General features: G+C 33.4%; 2 protein-coding genes across 5 annotated transcripts in view; both read right to left on the bottom strand.

The window, feature by feature from the left end:
* Positions 1 to 5,401, bottom strand: part of LOC129922574 (mitogen-activated protein kinase kinase kinase 13-like) — a 32,137-nt gene extending 26,736 nt beyond the window's left edge. Inside the window, exon 1 of the mRNA XM_056009222.1 lies at positions 5,268 to 5,401. The gene's annotated coding sequence lies outside the window, so the exon portion shown is untranslated. The remainder of the gene's footprint in view (positions 1 to 5,267) is intronic.
* A 6,293-nt stretch (positions 5,402 to 11,694) lies between these two features.
* On the bottom strand, positions 11,695 to 19,504 carry LOC129922305 (peptidyl-glycine alpha-amidating monooxygenase B-like). 4 transcript variants are annotated; one of them, XM_056007828.1, is made up of 18 exons: positions 19,284 to 19,504; positions 19,067 to 19,128; positions 18,584 to 18,638; positions 18,364 to 18,454; positions 18,081 to 18,166; positions 16,646 to 16,722; positions 15,748 to 15,799; positions 14,858 to 14,941; positions 14,690 to 14,763; positions 14,362 to 14,414; positions 13,820 to 14,039; positions 13,606 to 13,664; positions 13,270 to 13,324; positions 12,532 to 12,622; positions 12,294 to 12,379; positions 12,097 to 12,185; positions 11,862 to 11,913; positions 11,695 to 11,762 (listed from the first exon to the last, which is right to left on the bottom strand). In XM_056007828.1, the coding sequence occupies exons 1-11, from the start codon at positions 19,306 to 19,308 to the stop codon at positions 13,937 to 13,939; spliced, it is 762 nt and encodes a 253-aa protein (XP_055863803.1). In that variant the 5' UTR covers positions 19,309 to 19,504; the 3' UTR covers positions 11,695 to 11,762; positions 11,862 to 11,913; positions 12,097 to 12,185; positions 12,294 to 12,379; positions 12,532 to 12,622; positions 13,270 to 13,324; positions 13,606 to 13,664; positions 13,820 to 13,936. The 4 variants fall into 4 exon arrangements, with proteins under 4 accessions (XP_055863803.1, XP_055863804.1, XP_055863805.1 ...); XM_056007829.1 differs by lacking the exons at positions 11,695 to 11,762; positions 11,862 to 11,913; positions 12,097 to 12,185 and having other exon boundaries at positions 12,560 to 12,622; XM_056007830.1 differs by lacking the exons at positions 11,695 to 11,762; positions 11,862 to 11,913; positions 12,097 to 12,185; ... (4 more) ...; positions 13,820 to 14,039; positions 14,362 to 14,414 and adding an exon at positions 14,421 to 14,579.
* Positions 19,505 to 20,315: the final 811 nt, after the last annotated feature.

The raw sequence follows: 20,315 nt of genomic DNA, 5'->3' as shown, positions 1-20,315 counted from the left end.
CTGCTGTCTCTTTTTCAAACGCTAATCTTTCTCTTTCAATGGCGACTAATTCATTTTTCTTTTCCCTTTCAATTGCTACTATCTCCTTATCCTTTTCTCTTTCTCTTTTGTCCTCCTTATCTAATCTCTCCTTTTCTTTGTCTCTTTCTCTTTTGTCCTCCTTATCTAATCTCTCCTTTTCTTTGTCTCTTTCCATCGCTAATCTCTCCTTTTCTATGGCTAATCTCTCCCTCTCCATCAACCTTTCTTGTACGTATTTTCTTAGTTCTGCCCCTTCAAGCTCCAACAACCTTCCCTCTTCCTTCAACGCTGCTACCTCAGCCCTGTCCGCCATAGTTGATTACTAATAATAACGAATCGAATGTTCTCCTGTCTCTAGATCTAGACTATACTATCTCTACTGTCTGCTGACAGGAGATCCACTGTGTATAGAGGGATACGTGGGTTTTTACCTTTGCGTTGGGCGCCACTTGTTACGTTTTCATATTGGATGAGACTCTTTAGTCATGTAAACGACAAATCACAGTTTATAAATACTTTAATCTTTATTAACACTGAAAACACTTTCTTGTTCATAGTCCAGACCTGCCTACCAAAAAAAGTCCAAATGCGTAACACTTACGGTCAAAATGCGTATTTTGGAACCAGAATGCGTAACACTTACGTGATCCTCTATTTTGTCATATATATATATGTAGATGTCATGATTAGATCTACAATCTAAATCTAGATCAATAGAGATGATATCTAGACTAGATCTGGATCTATGTCTATATAATGAATATAATCTACTCTAGATCTGGGCTCAAAAGTGTTACCGATGCCGTGGATCCGCTAGATCCAAACTTTCGTAGGCCTACCTTCATACTTGATCTATTCTATACTAAGACTAAGAATCTAGTCTAGATCTAGACTAGATGATAGTAGATGTTATCGATCTAGATCTAGTCAATCTAAATTCTAAATCATACTAGATCTATAACTAGTTTGTAGGGTAATGTAGAGAATCATAACGTAATGACTAGCTAGACTCGAGCTAGATCTATTCCTGTATAACAAGTTATCTAGATTCTAGATCTAGAATCCTGATCTAGATCTAGACTAGATATCTACAATGTCACTCAATGTGTTTTTAATCGATAGCTGTTCGATTTTTTTTTCTATACAAATGAATATAAGAATCAGTAATGCACCAACATAATTAATTTCTACTCATGAACTTACAAAAAAAAAAAAGTCACGTTGGTCAGCTAACTGACAGTACCAACCTGGTACCAACCCGCCACTCCCTCACTCTCGCGTTCTTTATTTCTAGACATCTAATTGTTAAGTACCAATCAACGTATAGATCTGGGCACATTGTGTTCACCCCACCTTTTCTGTTTCGCCCCTCTCCCCACAGGTGGGCTTAGCGTGACCTCGGTGACCGCTTGTAAGCTAGTCTAGAGAGGAGAAAAAAAAAGCATACGAAATGCGTAACGCGACGGGTTAAATGCGTATTTGCGTACTGGCGGTCATTTTTGGGAGATTTTGCGTAACGAATACGCATTTTGCGTAACGGTAGGCAGGTCTGATAGTCCTCCATTTCGGTTCTTCTTTTTCTTTCAACACGCAATCGCACCATTTCACATTCACACTAAGATGCGCACGTAACACATATATACTTAAGGAAAGTAATGTATGGAATCAATATAAGATTTAAATCCTATGATGGTTGTTTCAACTCCAGACATCACAAAGTAGCTAATGATTGTTATGAAGGTTTAATTTACTCAAGAGAAATTATCTAATACAAGATTGTATTAATTTAAAGTCTCGTATTAGTATTATTACTCAAAGCTTAAAAATAGAATAAAATCTGCTAAATTTTAGAAACAATATTAAAAAATCCCAATCAATATAGTAAAAAAAAAAATTCTGTGGCCAACAGTTGACAAGGGTGTCAGGTGGCCAGCACAACCAACCACATTTACTTTCCCCAACTAATGTCAAGTAGGCTGTTATGAAAATTATATTCTGAGATTTGAAGCCAAGACCTCTTGGTTCAGAAGCCAAGCACATTAAATCTCAGCTACTACACCGCTCAATTATAAAATTTCTAATAAATCTAATGAAAATTGCAATTTAAAAAATTAATCTACTATCATATTATCATCCAGACCAAGATCTTGGAGTATCCTGTCTAGTCTCTACCGTAGATTTTTCTACTAGATCTAGAATCATTTAGATTACATTTCTACAACTAGACCAGACTTGAGACTAGTAATATTTAATATGATTATGGGTATGAGGCTAGTAGTAGTACTACTACTCACTCACAGTACTAGATCTAGTAAGTAGTACTACTTAGTTATTAGTAGTACTACTAGATCTACTTAGTATTTAGTTTATTTAGAGTAACTTACATCTATCGAACACCTTCGTTTTAAGGTGCTTATCGAACACCCCATTGTATTTTTAAAAATTCTCCTTTATTTTGATGATTAGAAACTAGTCCATTCCTAATGTGCATCGTCCATTTCTTTATAGTTTAGTTATATTTAGTTTCATTTTCACCCGAGGATAATTTTTTTACTTATATTCAAAGTGCATTGGTAATATTGGTATAAAAATTTCACTTTTTTTGACCTCTTGGGAAAAGTGAAGTGAGTCTCGGGTTAAGGGTATTTTTTAATGCCCATGATGTTCAGCTCAACAAAACCTATATAATACGCTTCTAATTAGGCTGAGAAATATTTGCAACAATTTTCATTAAAGTGTCCTTTGCTACCTAAACATGAAAATTGAGGTTTAAAAAGGGGGTGTTCGATAATAGCAGTTTTTATATAAGCAATCTCAGCTTCGTAAGATATCGAACGCCATTTTAATGTTAAAAATAAACATCAAAGGGATATAACCTAAAGAACACAAAATATTTAAATTATATATTTTTTAATTGTTATTTTTAAAAATAATGTAATGCAAAGTACATATATAAATTAGCCATGTGTTACAATTTGTATCAGCTATTTGTGGTTTACCGTAAATGTGCTATATTTTTCTAAGTAAATAGATTTACATCGATATGCACTAATTGTACCCATTTTAAAAGCTTGATTTTATGACACATATAGTTTGATGCTATTATCATCGTTTTGCTACCATAGGTGTAAGGAATATAGAATATATTATGAACAATGAATTTAGAATATATCCAGTTGTGTTTTTTTTTAGATGCCCCATTCTATTAACTTCTGAATTATGTTTTATAAACCAATACCTAGCGCATGTGCTTGATGTGAAGAGATATTAATAAAACGAAAGGGCTCAGGGGGAGGTATAGAATGTAGTTATGGTATTTTGAAATAAAAATGTCTTTGGTAGGTACAAAAAAAAAAAAAGGGGGGGGGGGGGAGAAACAGTCCAGACACTGTATCAAGAGATCATCAATAATTGATCGACCATTAAAATGTGACGTCAGCCTCAAATACATAGTCAGTTGTGCTTCTCGATCTAGACGTGTGGCGCAGGGTCTAAAAAAATTATATATTATATATAAAGTACCATATACCATAAAGTATGATAAAGCTCATAATGCGCTACAAAGACACTCCTTTGAAACATCACAAATACTCAAAATAATAACAATAACACATTTAACCACTCTCTTATTCTGCCTACACCCCCTTACCCGCGCTTTCTTCTTACGCAATTCCACTCTCCAACATTCACTCTTTTTCAGTGCAAAGTAACAACGTAAATTTCAAGACTCAATCCAAACGCAGCCACCAGATTAACACACAACAAAAAAAAATGGTCAGTGACAGCCCAACACACAGGTGTAAACCAGGCCACCAACGCAGCCCCAAAACATTGTTCAAGTTGTAGTATGAACAATGTTGAGGGGAAAGGGGGAGGAGCCATCATTCGAGTACCTAAGGTCAAGCCGCTAATTAGGTCACAAACACTAGGCGTGATAGATATATAGATATGTTGTTTGTGTGTGTGTGACAAATACTAAGCGTGCTCTAAAATACGGTGTGTTTTTTTGGTCAACCAGGTGGTTTAGGGAGGGCGGATCTATCTACATCTATAGGTAACACAGCTCGCAAGCTACCAAAGCTTTTCAGCAACCCCCCCCCCCTTCCCCGCCCAGATCGAAAAATATCTAGCACTGACTTTTGGGCTGTTACATACACTGAGTGTGCTAGATCGGCGGCTAGTTACGTAGGACTGCGTACCGTATGTTTTGTTTTTAGGTGAACCAAGTAAACTGTTGTGTCCTGCAATGACTTGGGGAGGATTATCTATTGGCTACCAAAGCTTATTAGGCTCTCCCTCAAATAGATAATATCTGGATTTAATTTATTAATGGCCTTATGACTCAAAATAGCTTAGACCTAAATAAGTACTACGATAATGCGTTACTGGGCTTAGCACCGTCAGTTTCTAAGCAGAGCTGATCAGTGATAGATTATAGATTCCTTCGATGTGGACCATGTGGAAATGACTAAAATCTGTATGTCTTGACATGGCGTAAAAAGAAAATGATATAAATAAAAAAAAATATAGATTATAACACTTTTGAAACACCATACTTGACCATACTTTTCACAAAATTTTAAGATTATAACACTTTTAAACACCATACTTCTCATGTGTTCGATAAGTTCTTAATATGTTCGATAAGATAAGATAAAGGTAAAAAAAGTGTTTGATAATTTAAGCTTTTGAAATCATCGACCTGACTCACTTTAACATCAAATATAAGTTTAACTTTGAGTAGTAATAGAATAAAACATATATATCTACTTTTTAAGAAAAATGGATGAGGAGTTCATAGATATAATCAGTTTTTTTCTAGGTCTAATTTTTACGGAGATACACAAATTCAAACATAAAAAATGTCGGCGAATGAGCTTAACTTGTTCGATAAACGTAAGTTACTGTAGATCTATAAATCTAGATCTAGAATCTAGTTACTACTACTAGAGACTAGAGTCTAAGAGTGTTACTAATAGTACTACTACACACTGAGTACTACTCGGAGTACTAGTAGTAGTACTAGGCCTAGCTCAAGATCAAGAGACTCAAGACGTCAAGAGTTAGTCTAGAACTAAGAAATAAAGAATACTAGATCTAGATCTAGAGTCAGACTAGATCTAGATCTAGTAGAGACTAGAGAGATGTCTAGAACTTATAACTTATAGAAGATCATCATGATAGATCTACCAATCTACCAGATTCATTTAAAGTATTTTTAACTATTTATAAAAATTTTAGGTTACCGAAATCGTCAGTTAGAATCTGTACTAATTTCAATTGCAAGAGAATCAACAGAATCATCTAAGATCTAGATTTGAAATCTATCAATTTTCCCTCAATTTCTACGACAAACATTGAGTGTTGCCATTTCCGTGATTTCAAAACAAATGAGTTGACTGTACGTAAGCTTAAAAAAGTTTTTTTTGAAAAGCCACGAAATCAAATAAACTAAATTATCAGTTACCAAGGATATTTTTCAGTTTTCTGTAGTTCTATTCTTCTTACATAGATTCTAGATTTATGGAGCAACTAGATCTAAATCTTCCCCACCCCCATTTTTTTCCCCGGGGAAAGGCTTCAAAGACCAGCTTAGGCGTCAACTTTCCTTGGCTGACAGATGAGAGCACCTGGTTGCATGCGGCCTCAGAACGAGACAGCTGGAGGTCACTTACGAAGGCCGCGGGATACACATTTTAAAACCAAAAGAAAATCTGCTGTCGAGAACAGACGGCGAAAAGAAAATCTAAATCGACCACCTGCGGACAATGGTTATGCTTGCCCTGGATGTGGCAAAATATGTAGGTCACAGCTGGGACTGCGCATCCACGTGAAATACTGCATTCCTCACTGATCTTCGGACTCGAAGACTAGCCTTATTATTATTAGCAGGATGTCCAAAGAGTGGCCTTTTTTCGTTGTGCAGCCAGCTTTGCTTTGGACGACAATTTCTTTGTGCTCTCTTCACTGCCTCTCGACTTTCGACCCATAAAAAATGTTTTGGATCTGCCTTTGAGCTGCTTACAAAATTAGTGCTGAATGTAAAGTAAGGATCCTGTTTTGAAAATTTCGATTTCAGCAATGCCCATTGTCCTTTTCTTTTTAAAGCTACATTATAGGCAGCATTACTTAGGGAATTTAGGTGCCCTTACTACCAAGGCATCAGCATGCCTACTTTTCAATGTTTACCTGCAAGTGTTTTATATGCTTGTGAGTCTTGGACGCTGACTGCAGAGCTAGAGAGGAGGATCCTAGCAATGGAATTGAGCTGCTACAGAAGGATCCTAGGTATCACATTTTAAACCACATCACAAAGATATTAGAGGCAGGGCTACTGCAGCGATTAGACCCCATGATGACCTACTATCATAAAAAAACTTGAGCTAAAAATCTATGGCCATATTACAAAGTCTTCGAGGCTCGCTAAGACCTTCCTTCAGGGAACGGTACCAGGAAAAAGAAGAGGCAGACAGAAAGCGATGGAAAGATAAAGTACATAAAAGAATGGATGGCCCTGCAATTGAAAGAGGTTCTAACTAAGGTAAAAGACTAGTGGAATGGAGAAAGATGATGAATAAATCTTGCGTGGTGCCCCAATGGTCCAACAGACTAAGGGATAGGTAAAGAGTTTTTTCAGCAGCAGGTATCAAAACTCTCATGTTTCAAATTAAATCTCTTTTTACATGTTTTACAACTAAGAAATGAAAATGAAGATTTATCATTCCTTTTTGTAAAATAAATCTAAAAAATTACTTGATATTTGTCTGCATTTAAAGATTCCTTGCTTTGTGGTTCAAATATTTAATTGGTAAAATGAGAATATTACTTTCTCATTATGATGTAGGTATGAAATTTCAAAACATAAGTCCACCCAGGTCTAAGAGCTATTTGATCTTGATTATTCACACTGCACTGTCAACATAACCTACCCTGACATTCATTAACTATTAACCAGTTATTAATTTCTTAACCTCAAGAGAAGCATGTTATTATTTTTTTTAAAGCTAAATGATCAAGTTTTGTTTTATCTCAAGATTAGCTTTAATAAAGTCAGTCTGAGGGAACTTAAATTGTGTCTAAGCAGGTATGATTGACAGTTTCATAATGGTGGATTTATTCAAGTCTGGTCATCTATTTAAGAAAAATGAAACAACATAATGAGTTTAATATTTTGTATTTTATTCTCTATACCCATAACTGTTACATATGATCCCTTACAATACATCAAACATGTCCACGTTTTCTATGCTACTAACATTTGAGAAACAAATGACATCACTATTTTGAAAGTCATTGTTAGTCCCATTTTATTTCAGAGATTAAATTTACATTGACTCTGCACCAGGTGTTTTTAGCAATGAACTTGTAAACATGTTTCTTGAATCTTAGCCACATTAAAATCAAATTAAGCATTATGCTCAGTCATTAAATAAAACATTATGTAGCACTGTCAGATGTTGATTACAATTAAGAACATACACAATAAAAAAAAGAGCAAAGTAAAAATGAAATGCTCTAAATGTGGTTAGTTTAAAAAATCTATAAACTTCTATTATGACTGGGATACTTTTTAAATTTCTTGATTTCTAGCACTCCATAAAACACTCCATAAAACACTCTAAGTGCAAGGTGGAGTACAATGGAAGTCAATGAAGGATGAGAAATTTTTACCAACAGCATAGAACCAATGTCTAGCATACCCCACCAACAAGAGACAATGTTGATATAGATATCACAAAACAACATCAACATGACATCAATAAAGTAGTACAAATATTTTGAACTTTCATTCACTTTTGATTTCATTTTTCACAACAGACAAGTTCAATTTTTTTTTGTGGCAAAAACAAAATGGTTAAATGTCTCCACCAGATAAAAAAAAAAATTGATAAACCTTCAACAGCCTAAAAAATATAAGTAAAAAATAAAGGCTAGGGCTTAATGAAACTGTACATAAGTAAGTTTTGAAGTACTAATACAATACTTTAGGGGGACCATCACCAGTTGAAACAAATATCAAACCCATTTAATCTTACATTCTGATTACTATAAGCAAATAGTATTTGAAAGATATTAATAGAACTGCTTTAAAAAAATTATTGACACAGTGCAGCATAGAAATCAATAACAAAAGACTAAAGCAAAGGCAGACAATGGATTGATGCACTGAACTAGCAGTAAACAGCTTGTTTATCAATGTTTTTGATTTATTTTAAAATTTTAGTTTGAATTCCAAAACTCTGCCTTAAAAGTCTAGCTGTGTCTACCATGCTAATATCATTTCCTCTGAGTGTCTATAAATCTTTGCAGAAGTAACATCAAATGGGTTCGAGTATAAATATAACTATTACCGAGGAAAAAAATTCTGATCAACAGATTAAACTTGTGCTAATTTAAAACAAAAATTGGTTCAAATACATAAAAATCACACAAAAAATGATTAAGTTGTAATTTCACGCCAACAATAATCAAAAAAAATATTTTTTTTTAAACTTTTATCACAGCCCTTGAGCTGAAACTAAAATATTCAAACAGCAGATCATTTCCAGAAAGAAATCAAACAATTATATAAATTAAATGCAGTTGCCAAAGATCAAGTGGAATATTTCGTGGAATATTTCATGATACAAATGATTTTAATAAAAAAAGACATTAGTTCTTAGTACATGTATGTAAATACATAAAATAACACAATAAACACAACTCTGCCTAAGTCGGATGTTGAACCTCGAGCCTCCTTGATAGGTAGCCAAGCCAAGCCAAGTTCAAGAGCCCTTAACCTCTCGACCACGCTTCCCACTTTAAAAGTTTCCTTTAGGAAAAAATATAGATTCATTTCATTTTCAACATGCATTTACCAAAAAAAAAAAGGTTTTTAAAGAGTAAACAAAAAAAATATTTTTTTTCTATATTAATTTTTCATAGGGTGATTATTTTGGATAGTGACCTCAAGACAATTAATTTAAATGTTTTATATATTTTAAGTGTTAGATATTAAGTTTTGTGAAAATATGAATAACTATCATTAAAATACTTTTAGTTCAATTTGGATCATTAAATACTACCTAGATATAATCTAGATCTAGTTCTAAAGAGACTTGTCCCCAGTTGAGAAAAATGGGATGATATATTCCATTCCTATAAAAAATTATTTAAAAGAAACCTTGCACCTGTACTCCTTAACTCTTTCTCTTCTAACTGACGATACCAGCATTGATTCCACCAGAATGTGGTAAATAATTACGGAGAGAAAGAGTTAATCCTTAACAAATAACTCAGTCAAATTAATTATTTCCCCCCTTTTTCTCTGTATAACTTTGATTTAGAGGTTAAGCCTACAAACCAGTTTTGCATTACTCTCTTTTTTTTAATTTTTTTATTTTAAAGAATAGAGGACTCCCATTAAAATAAAGAAATCTTTAATTTAGCTCTTGATGTGATCATTATAGATCTGTGACAGGAAGAAAAGACGATCAGGTTCCAACACTTACTGTGCAGTCCATTTTCTTGAGCCACTCCAATCTGACCAAATGTAATAGACTCTTCTGGCCATGATGAATTGAATATAGGTTTCTCCAAATGAACATCTGAAGAACAGAATGAGTTAAAAAGAAATGAGTTGTTAAGGTATGATATAAGGAAATCACAAAAAAGAAAACAGTAAACAAATATCATTCCAAAAGTTCTATTGCTTGTGCAATTAACAAATCTACACAACAGGATCACAACTATGCAGCTTCTACATACAACATGTGCTAAATATTTTTTGCTTACAACATTGAATGATTAAGGATCAAGTTAAACATCCACTCTCCAAACAAAATACATGTAGAAAGTAAACAAATGTATCACACTACAAAAGCAAAAGATAAAGGAGAACTCATGTGAGTTTTTAATATTTCTATAATAAGAGAGAGAGAGAGACACCAGAGTCATAAGCTAATAACATTGACTAAGGTACATGTAACATATCTAATGGAAGTGAATCACAGGGTCTTAAAGTTGGACTTAAATTTATATGAAAAGTGTGTACAAACTATCTGCCTTAGTCTTATCATCTATAAGACCATCCCACTTTTAAATGTAAATAACACATTCTTCATTTATCCCATATCCACATGACGGAGGGGAGCATTCGGGCACCAATGTTAACTTTTTCACATCTTCATGTTATCTGTTTCAATCCTATACTATTTTCAAGTACTCAATAAAACACAAGTCAGTCCAAGATGTTATCCTCCTTCCCATCTTCTTTTGTCTTTCTCACTTTCTTCCATCAGAACCTGTGTCTTAGAGCAGAGCTTCCATCAGAACTGTGTCTTAGAGCAGAGCTTCCATCAGAACTGTGTCTTAGAGCAGAGCTTCCATCAGAACTGTGTCTTAGAGCAGAGCTTCCATCAGAACTGTGTCTTAGAGCAGAGCTTCCATCAGAACCTGTGTCTTAGAGCAGAGCTTCCATTAGAACTGTGTCTTAGAGCAGAGCTTCCATCAGAACTGTTGTCTTATAGCAGAGCTTCCATCAGAACTGTGTCTTAGAGCAGAGCTTCCATCAGAACCTGTGTCTTAGAGCAGAGCTTCCATCAGAACCTGTGTCTTAGAGCAGAGCTTCCATCAGAACTGTGTCTTAGAGCAGAGCTTACACAGATTGGAGATTGAATACAAAAAAATCACAACTATTTCAAAACATACTCAAATAAAAGACTCTCAAGATAAAGTAGTCAATCAATAAGAAAAATGTAAAATGATTGGTTTAATCTACAGTTTGACAATGTATATATGTATTGTGTCGCTTGTTTCTCATTGCAGGATACAGTGATTTTGATAACATCAAGGTGGGTAGTTCAAGAAACCAGCTTAAAAGTTTTAACTCCATGGCTAAAAACTTTACACCATTGTGTCATTAGTACACACTGAAAACCTAAACCATGGGAATGTATTGTACACTAAAAACCAAGATATTCTCCTCTAAAACCATGGGCACATATTTTACACTAAAATCATAACTATATTTTTGCCTAAACTATTTATATTAGACTAAAAAAACAAAGATATTCTCACCTAAACCATGGGCATGTGGCTTGTAGGCAAATGGAAAAATACTTTTTTCTTTTGAAAATCTACAGCAGACATCCACAGGGAAGGCTGTTAATAAATTGAATACAAATGTTACAGCCTTTTTTTCTACACAAAATCTTAAATATTATTAAATTATTATTAAATATTAAATATTAAAAAAAAAGAATAAAAGTTAACTGCAGGTCTCTGAAGGTTAAATGTTAACTGTAGGTCTCTTGTCATTTACTGTGGAGAACTGTGGGTAATTGTAATTGACTGAGTAAAGTAATTGTTAGGTCAAGGTTGTTTGAACTTCAACCATGTGGATAGCCTTGTAGAAATGTCAAAAATGACTAACAGCCTAAGAAATGGTATGAAACAGTGATCCTTCACTTTTATTTTTCAGCCGGGGGGGGGGGGGGGGATGGAGGGAGGATTTACATTTCTTACAGAGGCTGATTAGCCTAAAAAATGGCATAAAACAATGATGAAGTACATTTCTGAGTCTTGTTTAATGCTGATATTCTACATTATGGGAGAAGTTTAAAGTGACCAGATAAAACCATGCCACTAGCGAGATATATTGATAGAGACACAACAAACTAGGCTTGTACTTACAGGAATGTCCTTGAGCTAGCCTAAACGATGCAGATGCCAAGAAAAAAACTCCTGCAACATATGGCTGCCTGTGAAAACACAAAATGAAGTTTACAGCCAAGTTAGCTCTAAAAAAAAGTTCTAATTACAACAGCCTATAATTAATTATTTTTATCAGATTGACTTACTTTTTGTGTGTGACATAAATCTTCAAACCTGAGTGGTCTTCATCTTCAGCATCTGTTCAATTAATAAGAAAGACATTTTGGTTTTTGTTTTCAGTTATTTAACTAAGAAACAGAGAGTTGATAAAATCTCTTTACACCAAACAAAACAGTATAACTATACAAAATAAAAAGTATAGACAATACATGTTACAAAGTTTTCTATAGTGAAGTATATGGTTACATTCTCTTTCCTCACCAGTAAATATCCTAGCATAGTGAACTTGCAGTACTAATGTTTAGTAATGTTTTTAATGAATGTTCTGTTGCCAAATCTCAAACCAACATCTAAGATAATACAAAGAACATTAAGTAGCCAAAAAAAGTTTCAGTTGAATGTATTTCTCTCAATACCAATAACTAATAATTAAAATAACAATGAGTTTATTAATGTACCTTTAGGCAAGATAGTTGGAGGAGCATTTTTAGCCCGAGCAAATAAAATCACAGGATGACTATTCTTGCACATTGCAGGACAGTTCCTAAAAGAAACATTTTAAAAAATCTTAATGAATAATGAACAGATATAACAGAACACCATTTCACCACCGTATCACAACCAATACACCACTACACCAACACACTACAATGACTATCCTTGCATTACCTATCATGCACAAATGAAAATATTTACCAAACTGGCTACTGAGAATAGGCTTCACCTTCACATCCATACAACAGCATGTGATGAGCTCTGTTGGCGTCAGCTACAGCTTCAAACTTATCTGAAATAAAAAGCACCAAACTCATAACAGTAACTACAGAGTTCCCAGAGTTAAAATATGTCTTCAAAACTAATTTGAGGTATCAGCAAAAAAAAGGCCTATGACATAATGTACATAAGATCCTATATTAAGTATATACTTGTTTCAATTTTCGCTAAGAAAGATGTTTCCATTATACTTAAAAAAATAAGCCAGCAGTAGGTTTTGTCTGGACAAACAGCAACTTCAGGGCAAGCGATGATTTAAGCTCTTTACTATACAGAATACCAATAAATGTTTGTAAAAGAAGTTTTATCTTCTTGTTGAAGAAATGGGAATGATGGGGAGAAGGCTGGCTTCAGAGCAAAGATAAAAACTTAGGCACCCAAAAGTTAATGCAAAACAAGGAAAAAAGAAACATATACTTTGAACTCTATTTCAACAACAAATCAGACTTTATGCCTTCATCAATAATAAAAGTCAATTGCTTTCATCATGATTTTTTTTTAAATAACATTTTCTGTACTTAATAACCTTTCAGTCACTTGTTTGCTGTATTGCTTAACATACAATTTAGCCTATACTGTATTATATTAAATTAGTGAAATCTTCTAAAGAATAGAAAGAGGCTATGTTTATCATAAAAAAAATGTGGATTATACACTCACAAATATATGATTCCAAATCCTGTGCATGGTAAGCTGTGCATAAATAAGAATCCGGCTGAAAACACAATAAAGATTTTGTAGAAATATTTGTTTATTTATAAAGGCAGAAACTAAAAGTATGAAAATAGAAACTAAATTTGTTAAGATATTCAACTATTTCTCTTTTGTTGACAACTCCTAACTCAGTTGTGAAATTACACATTTTGATTTCCTTATTCAATTTCTTAGTACTTTAGAGAAATATGACTAAATTGATCCAAAAGGTTATTAAAATAGAATCCTTGTAAGCATCTTCACTCTCTTCTTATGTCCCATGAACAATTACAAAGAGTTTACCTTTCTAGGGCTTGCTCCCAGCATCAATATCTTTAATATCTGTGTGTCTTCAAAGTCAGCTACAGATAAAAAAGAATCAGAAATAGTGAACAACATTTTAAAATTTGCTTTGTTCATGTACAACACAAGCCAACAAACAATATAGTGAAAACATTACAAGACTATGCAATCTTATTGGAAATATTGTGTTTAAAGCTTTTGAGAAAAAATTTACCATTGGCTTCACCTGGATGATTCATGCCAGCATGATTATGGGATCCTATAGCTGCTTCTTCAAGGGCTGGATTGGGTGGAAGAGTAACGCTGACATCTATGGGAAAGTTTTTTCCAGTCAGCTGTGTAAGTTCATTGAAAGCACATTCTCCTGATGGGTCAGCCACAGAACTGTGTAGAACATGATGTAATAATTGCACATCTCATCATTGCCTGTTGACCTGCATCAGAAACTATCATCAGTAAGTGAACAACGCTAAATTGGTTTAATTGAAATAAATTAATCTTTCTTATGTTTAAAGTTAATATTAGAGATGAAGTTTTTCAACAAATATATTTTTCTTTACTTTTTTTTTTTAGTCAATTTTGTTTCTTTCTCCAATTATTTATTACGTGTCCATATTACAGATGAATGTTTTATTTAAAAAAAAAAATATGTTGCTGTTGACAGAATTTGTAAACAGAAATCACATTTCAGCAATTTTGACTACTTTTAGTTAGTTTCAATTTTAGAGTTAAAAGCTAAACCTTCAAGAAACTCACCCAACACCAACAGGATGATCCATCGAGCTTGAGTTATAAGTGCATCTAACAGCCTGGAACATAAGTTACATTTCAAATTTAGACAAAAAATACCATAAGAGCTTTAATAATAATTCAGAAAAAGAAAAGCTGACATTACAGTTGGTAAATATTTATATCAGACTTACAAAAGCATCTCCTGGTTTGACTTCAATTACTTCCTTCACTGGATAGAAGGCCTTTAGATTTGTTTCATATCATAAACATGTGGCACTTTAAGTGTAAGTTTGTATAAGATCATATAATGTTAGAATAATTGAATATCAAATATGGTAACTTTAAGACTTACTTGTGGCCATTGTGGATTTCCTTTACCGATTTCATGATACGTTCCATTGTATTGATAACCAGTTATGACTGTACCTGAAGAACATTACAATTAATAACAATTAGAAGAGATATGATAAAATCTTAGACATTACAAAGAGATATTTTAAGACAGTGTTTTGTCTCCTACCTAGACCATGTGCATGTGTTCTAAAAGCAAAGGGGATGATACTCTTGTCCATCATGAATGTACAGCTGATGTCTACTGGATACACTGAAGGACAAAGAAAAATAACTTCTTTACATTTTATGAAGGGCAAAGACAAATAAGTTCTTTCGATTTTATGAGAGGAAATTTGATTGACCAGTCAGATTTTAATCAGGCTATCATCAAAATATTATTAGAAGACCATGTTGAATTCTGTATGTTTTCTTGTACAATTTTATTTAACTTTAAACACATGAAAATCAATGTAATCTGAAGTAATTAGGTGAAAGTTATGCAATTCATCTGTGATTAGTTGTATGAGAAAAATCATAATAACCAAAAATACGACTACACTGTTCCTTATTAAAACCACATTTGAATAAAATTAAAAGAAACTTTTGATTCTTAAAATCTATAAATATAAGTAATCCATCCTTAAAAAAAACATAACAATTAATAAAAATTATAATCTTTATTTTTTTTTTCCAGATTATTTTTGTTATGATTAGAAATGAGTTTGGCAATGTTCATAGCAATCTATTGGCCATCATCATACATAAAGGTTTAACATAATTTACACACACACACTATCTTCTAATACAATTCAAAGTAGTAAACTAGTTGTTAAGCAGACAATGTACTATTTATAAAAAATTATGAAAACTTACAATTAGTATGTAGAGGAATGGGGAAGTCCCCAGAATCTAATAAAAATATACCAGCAACATACTGAGGCCTAGTGAAGATGACAAATACAAGGTGTCAAAACATGCAGTTTTTTTTTTGTTTTTCCAGGGGGGGGGGGGTGAGGAGGGGCAAATCTATCAATAATAATCTAATACAAGAGAATTATTTTAAGATGAACTACTTACTTTTGGTGGGTTGTGTAAAGTTTAAGTCCAGAGTGATCTGCAGGTTCTGAGTCTGAAATATATTGGTAGTTACTAAAGAAAATAAATTGAAGTGTTACATAAAACATTTTGGAATAACATCACTGAATGAAATATTGTTTAAGACAAACATAATGAAATAAAATGTTAGCAGAAGGAGAAATAATAATTTAGTTGACAAAATGACATCTAATCAATTTCTATGACTAAGTTCATATAAGGAAAAAAATCTGAATTTGAGTTTTCAAATCATTTCAATGATGCATTCTAATAAAGAAAAGTTCCCCTTTCAGACCTTGTGGTCTATAGAGCAGATGACATAAAGGTCATCTGTTTCTTTGGCCAATGGTTAATGGGCAGCACAACGACCAACTGCCTTTACTTTCCCCAACTAAAGTCAGATACCCATTAGAGTTGGGTGGACTCAGGGGTGCCCTAAAAATCCCGAAATTAAAAATCACAGTCTTCACTGAAATTCGAACCCAGGACGCCAGGTTTGGAAGCCAAGCACTTAACAACTCAGCCACCGCACCCCCATAATGCATTCTAATACATTGTCTAAATTTTTTGTCAATAATTCCATAGAATACAATTTTATAGGTTCATCTACATTTATATGGGAAGCGTGGTCGAGAGGCCAAGTGCGCTTGAACTTGGCTTGGCTTGGCTACCTAGAAGGGGGCTCGAGGTTCGACACCCGAATCGGGTAGAGTTGTGTTTACTGAGCGCCTAAAGGCAGCACGGAAAACCAACTCCTAGATACCCCCTCCCCCCCACTGGTCCACAAATGAGATTGGACCAAAGCGCTCTGAGCATGCTATAAGCATGAAAGTAGCGCTATATAAAAAGCTATAAATATATATTAGTAAATAAAACTAACCTTCAAAAATCTTTGCGTAGTGTACCTGGAGTACAATAGTCTTAATTGATGTTTTCCTGCGACCCTGAGACCTACACCTTTAAAGAAAGAACATGACATTCTTGATAACATTTTAATTCCTACATTTTGTGTGTGTGCATTTTGACAAGTAAAGGTGGAGACAGGAGAAATCTGATCTTCAATGACTTTTTTTACTGACTTTAAAGTCTAGATTTTTTTTTTAGCAATAGTAAGGAATAGGTGAAAAGGAACCTTTTGTAAAGGTGATACAAGCAACATGATGGATTATTAATAGAAAGAATTGCAGAGTAAGTTCTCCCTACTTAAATGTTCCCAATGAAACACTCAGTGTATCTTGTTGAGGTGTTCTATTTCTTTTGTCAATGTTAACCCAGATGTTCTTAATGCATTACTGCCAAACTATTTTGTTCACTGCACTGCATATGTTAATGAACCTCCTTTCAATGTTTTACCACTAAGTTGGTCAGGTGTTCCTAAGAACACAACTCAGAACTTTATCACAGATCATGCAGCTTATATCTTGGAAATTACATTTGCTACCTTGAGCCCTTACTTGTGTTAAAATACTTTATGGAGAGCAGGTGGGCATGTAAAGTTTCAGTAATCTTCTCATTTCAACAATAGTATGCCTAACTCAAATTCTTTACAGATAAATCCCTCTGACCTGTCATCATGTGATGATGATAATATAAAAGGACTACCGAGAGCTTATATCTGAGTTTCAGCATGCTTGTAATGTTCTTAGCCTAACATAGTTCTTGACAGGTCATTAACCTATTGTTAAACCTTTCCAGCTGGTTTTCACCAATTGCATTTATGCTTAGTACATGCCTCAGTGGCAGCGAGAGATAAACAAAAGAATGCATGTCTTGAATGCCACATTAAAAGTGTCTGTCTCAGGTATTTGTGCAAGACTCTGGAAATAAAATGGCAAGGCGCAGTCACCAACACATAAGTGCCAAGAAGAAAAAATACTAAAATGGTTTATCAAAGATCTCAGAATATTATGTAATCATTTTAAATTGTCAGCTTGCTGAAGAGAAATATAGCGTTTTTACAAAAATTATTTTGAAATATATTTTATGCAGGTTTTTAAAAAATGGACCATTACCAGGCTCTTTTAAGTCCATTTACTGTCAAAAACATAAGCAAAGATACTATCTGAAAATCAATTTCAGGTACATAGAAAAAGATATCTAGGTTATAGTATTAAATTTTTAAAAAGTGTTACATATTGATGGGGTGAGAGGATATTAACATTTAATAACAAGTTCAGAAATGCAATTCCACCATCAATTAACAAGTGAATTGCTCAAACAGAAGTCTTCACTCATCAGTGAATTTTGAAAAAACAAAATTGTTTCTTTCTAGTCAGTTTGTTAAGCTTAAAACATGTCAACTGTTTATTTGTTACCTTTAGGCATAACTGTTGGAGGAGCATTCTTAGCCCAGGCAAACATTATTGTAGGCTGACCATTTTTACACATTGGTGGACAGTTCCTGAAAGAGAAAAAGTATAATTCTAATACAGCAAAAGCTGGAGGCCATTCTTATTTATTATTAGCTACAAACTAGAAGGTCAAGCACTTTGTCACAAATAAAATATATTAATTATCTAGAATCATTTTATTACTATTTGAATTTTATTTAAAAAAAACAACAACTTTACCATTAAAAAATTAAAGCTTCTTACTTACCAGAAGCTGTCTGTAGAAAAAGGTTCACCATCACATCCATACAGCAACATATGGTGTGCAGTGGCAGCATTGGCCAGATCTTGAAATTTATCTGATTAGCAAGATAATTGAATACCATTAAATATATTACATGATTTTTTTTTTTAAATTAACTATTCAGTGTATGTCATATACACCACTGTAACTATAGTTTAGTCAACAAGACTTGGAGATGACTTACAAATATAAAGCTCCTCTTCTAGAACTGGATAGGTTGTACATAGATAGGTGTCAGGCTACAGGACAAGAGAAACAACATCATCTCACAAACACATTAATTGACTAGATTACTGACACACTTGTATTAATAATTTTTCATGGCTAGGTAGGACTTCATTGTTTATTTATTAAATACATTTATGTTTAAGCAAGTTTAATAAAAATATTAATTAATATAACCCAATACTTTTATGATGAGAAATGTTCAGATGCTACTGTAATAAGTCTTTTAATTTAAACTTCAATATCTTGATTAAGAAAAAAATGTTTTCCAAAGTTAGCCCATGTTTTAAAAATTTGGTTTTGGATAAAGAATTGTTTAGAAATAACACAGGACTGAATATAAAAAATACCAGCAACCATCACAATATTTTCTTAGTACATCTAAAACTTGAATGTCAGCTTGTGGGATAAGCTTTTTTCTTTATATTTCATAAACACTTACTGTATTAGGCTTAGCACCAGGCATCAATATGTCTTGAGTTTTTGTGTCTTGGTACAAGTTCTCTGGAAAGTGACAGTGTATTCAATATATCACTTGTAATACAAATAAATGATGATTCTAATTGCTCAAGAAAAAAATCTATTTACTACAAAACAAAATTAAGGTTTAACAATGCAAAACAATTAATTGAATTGCTTCTATATGCTACAAAACTAACCATTGGCTTTATCTGGATGATTCATGCCAGAATGGTGGTGAGATCCTATGGCTGCTTCTTCAAGTGCTGGATTTGGTGGAAGTGGAACTCTGACATCTTTGGGAAAGTTATCTCCTGTCAGTTGTAGAAGTTCATTAGTGCCTTCTTCTTCTTCTTCTAGCCAGCTTTATTGCTGCTGAGCTGTGAGCTCTTTTGCAGGTGCCACATTGCCATGAAGGATTAGCCACAGAGCTGTTCGTGTCGAACATAATATAAAAATTGCACATCTCATCATTTCCTGTAGACCTGCAAAAGGATATATTTATTGTCAATAAGAATTTTAAATATTGGGTTTATTTAGTTTGCTTCTAATTATGGTATACAAACTACAATTTCAATAGTACATTATTAATTTACAAGAGGATCAGAAAAAATAAGGTCATGTGGCACATTTTTTTAATGAGTGAAGGAACTTAATGGACTGTCAATCATTAGATTCATACAAATGCTACAGTCAAGTCCCTTACTAAGTTGTATATTTTCCGAGGGCTAATTCTTTAAAGTTTTTCCTACATAAAAATGTAGTTCCTTTCAGACCTTGTGGTCTATAGGACAGATGATGTAAAGGTCATCTGTTTCTGTGGCCTTTGGTTAACGATGGTGTTATGTGGCAAGTATAATGAAAACCGCCTTTATTTTTCCCCAACTAACAACAGGTATCCATTAAAGCTGGTTGGACTCAGAGGTGCCCAAAGATCATAACATTAAATATTCTAAATCTTCACCAGGAGTCAAACCTGGGATTCCCTGGTGCGGAAGTCAAGCACTTTATCACTCAGCCACCCTGCTGCCCCCTCTTTACTTGTAAACCTTAAATTAATGATGATGACTGGAAAGAATCCTTTCATGACTTGTTAAACACAGTATAATACATTTAAAAAGAATGAATTATAAAATAATTATTGAACTAATGGTTAAATTATTATCAGCATACATATTTAGAAAATAAATACAAATGAGGTGAAAATACAATACAAGTCAATACACTAACCC

This window comes from Biomphalaria glabrata, chromosome 13 (genome assembly GCF_947242115.1).
Source record: "Biomphalaria glabrata chromosome 13, xgBioGlab47.1, whole genome shotgun sequence".
Classification (NCBI taxonomy): Eukaryota; Metazoa; Mollusca; class Gastropoda; family Planorbidae; genus Biomphalaria; species Biomphalaria glabrata.
The sequence above is the reverse complement of the archived record's forward strand: the minus strand, read 5'-3'. Positions and strand labels throughout refer to the sequence as shown.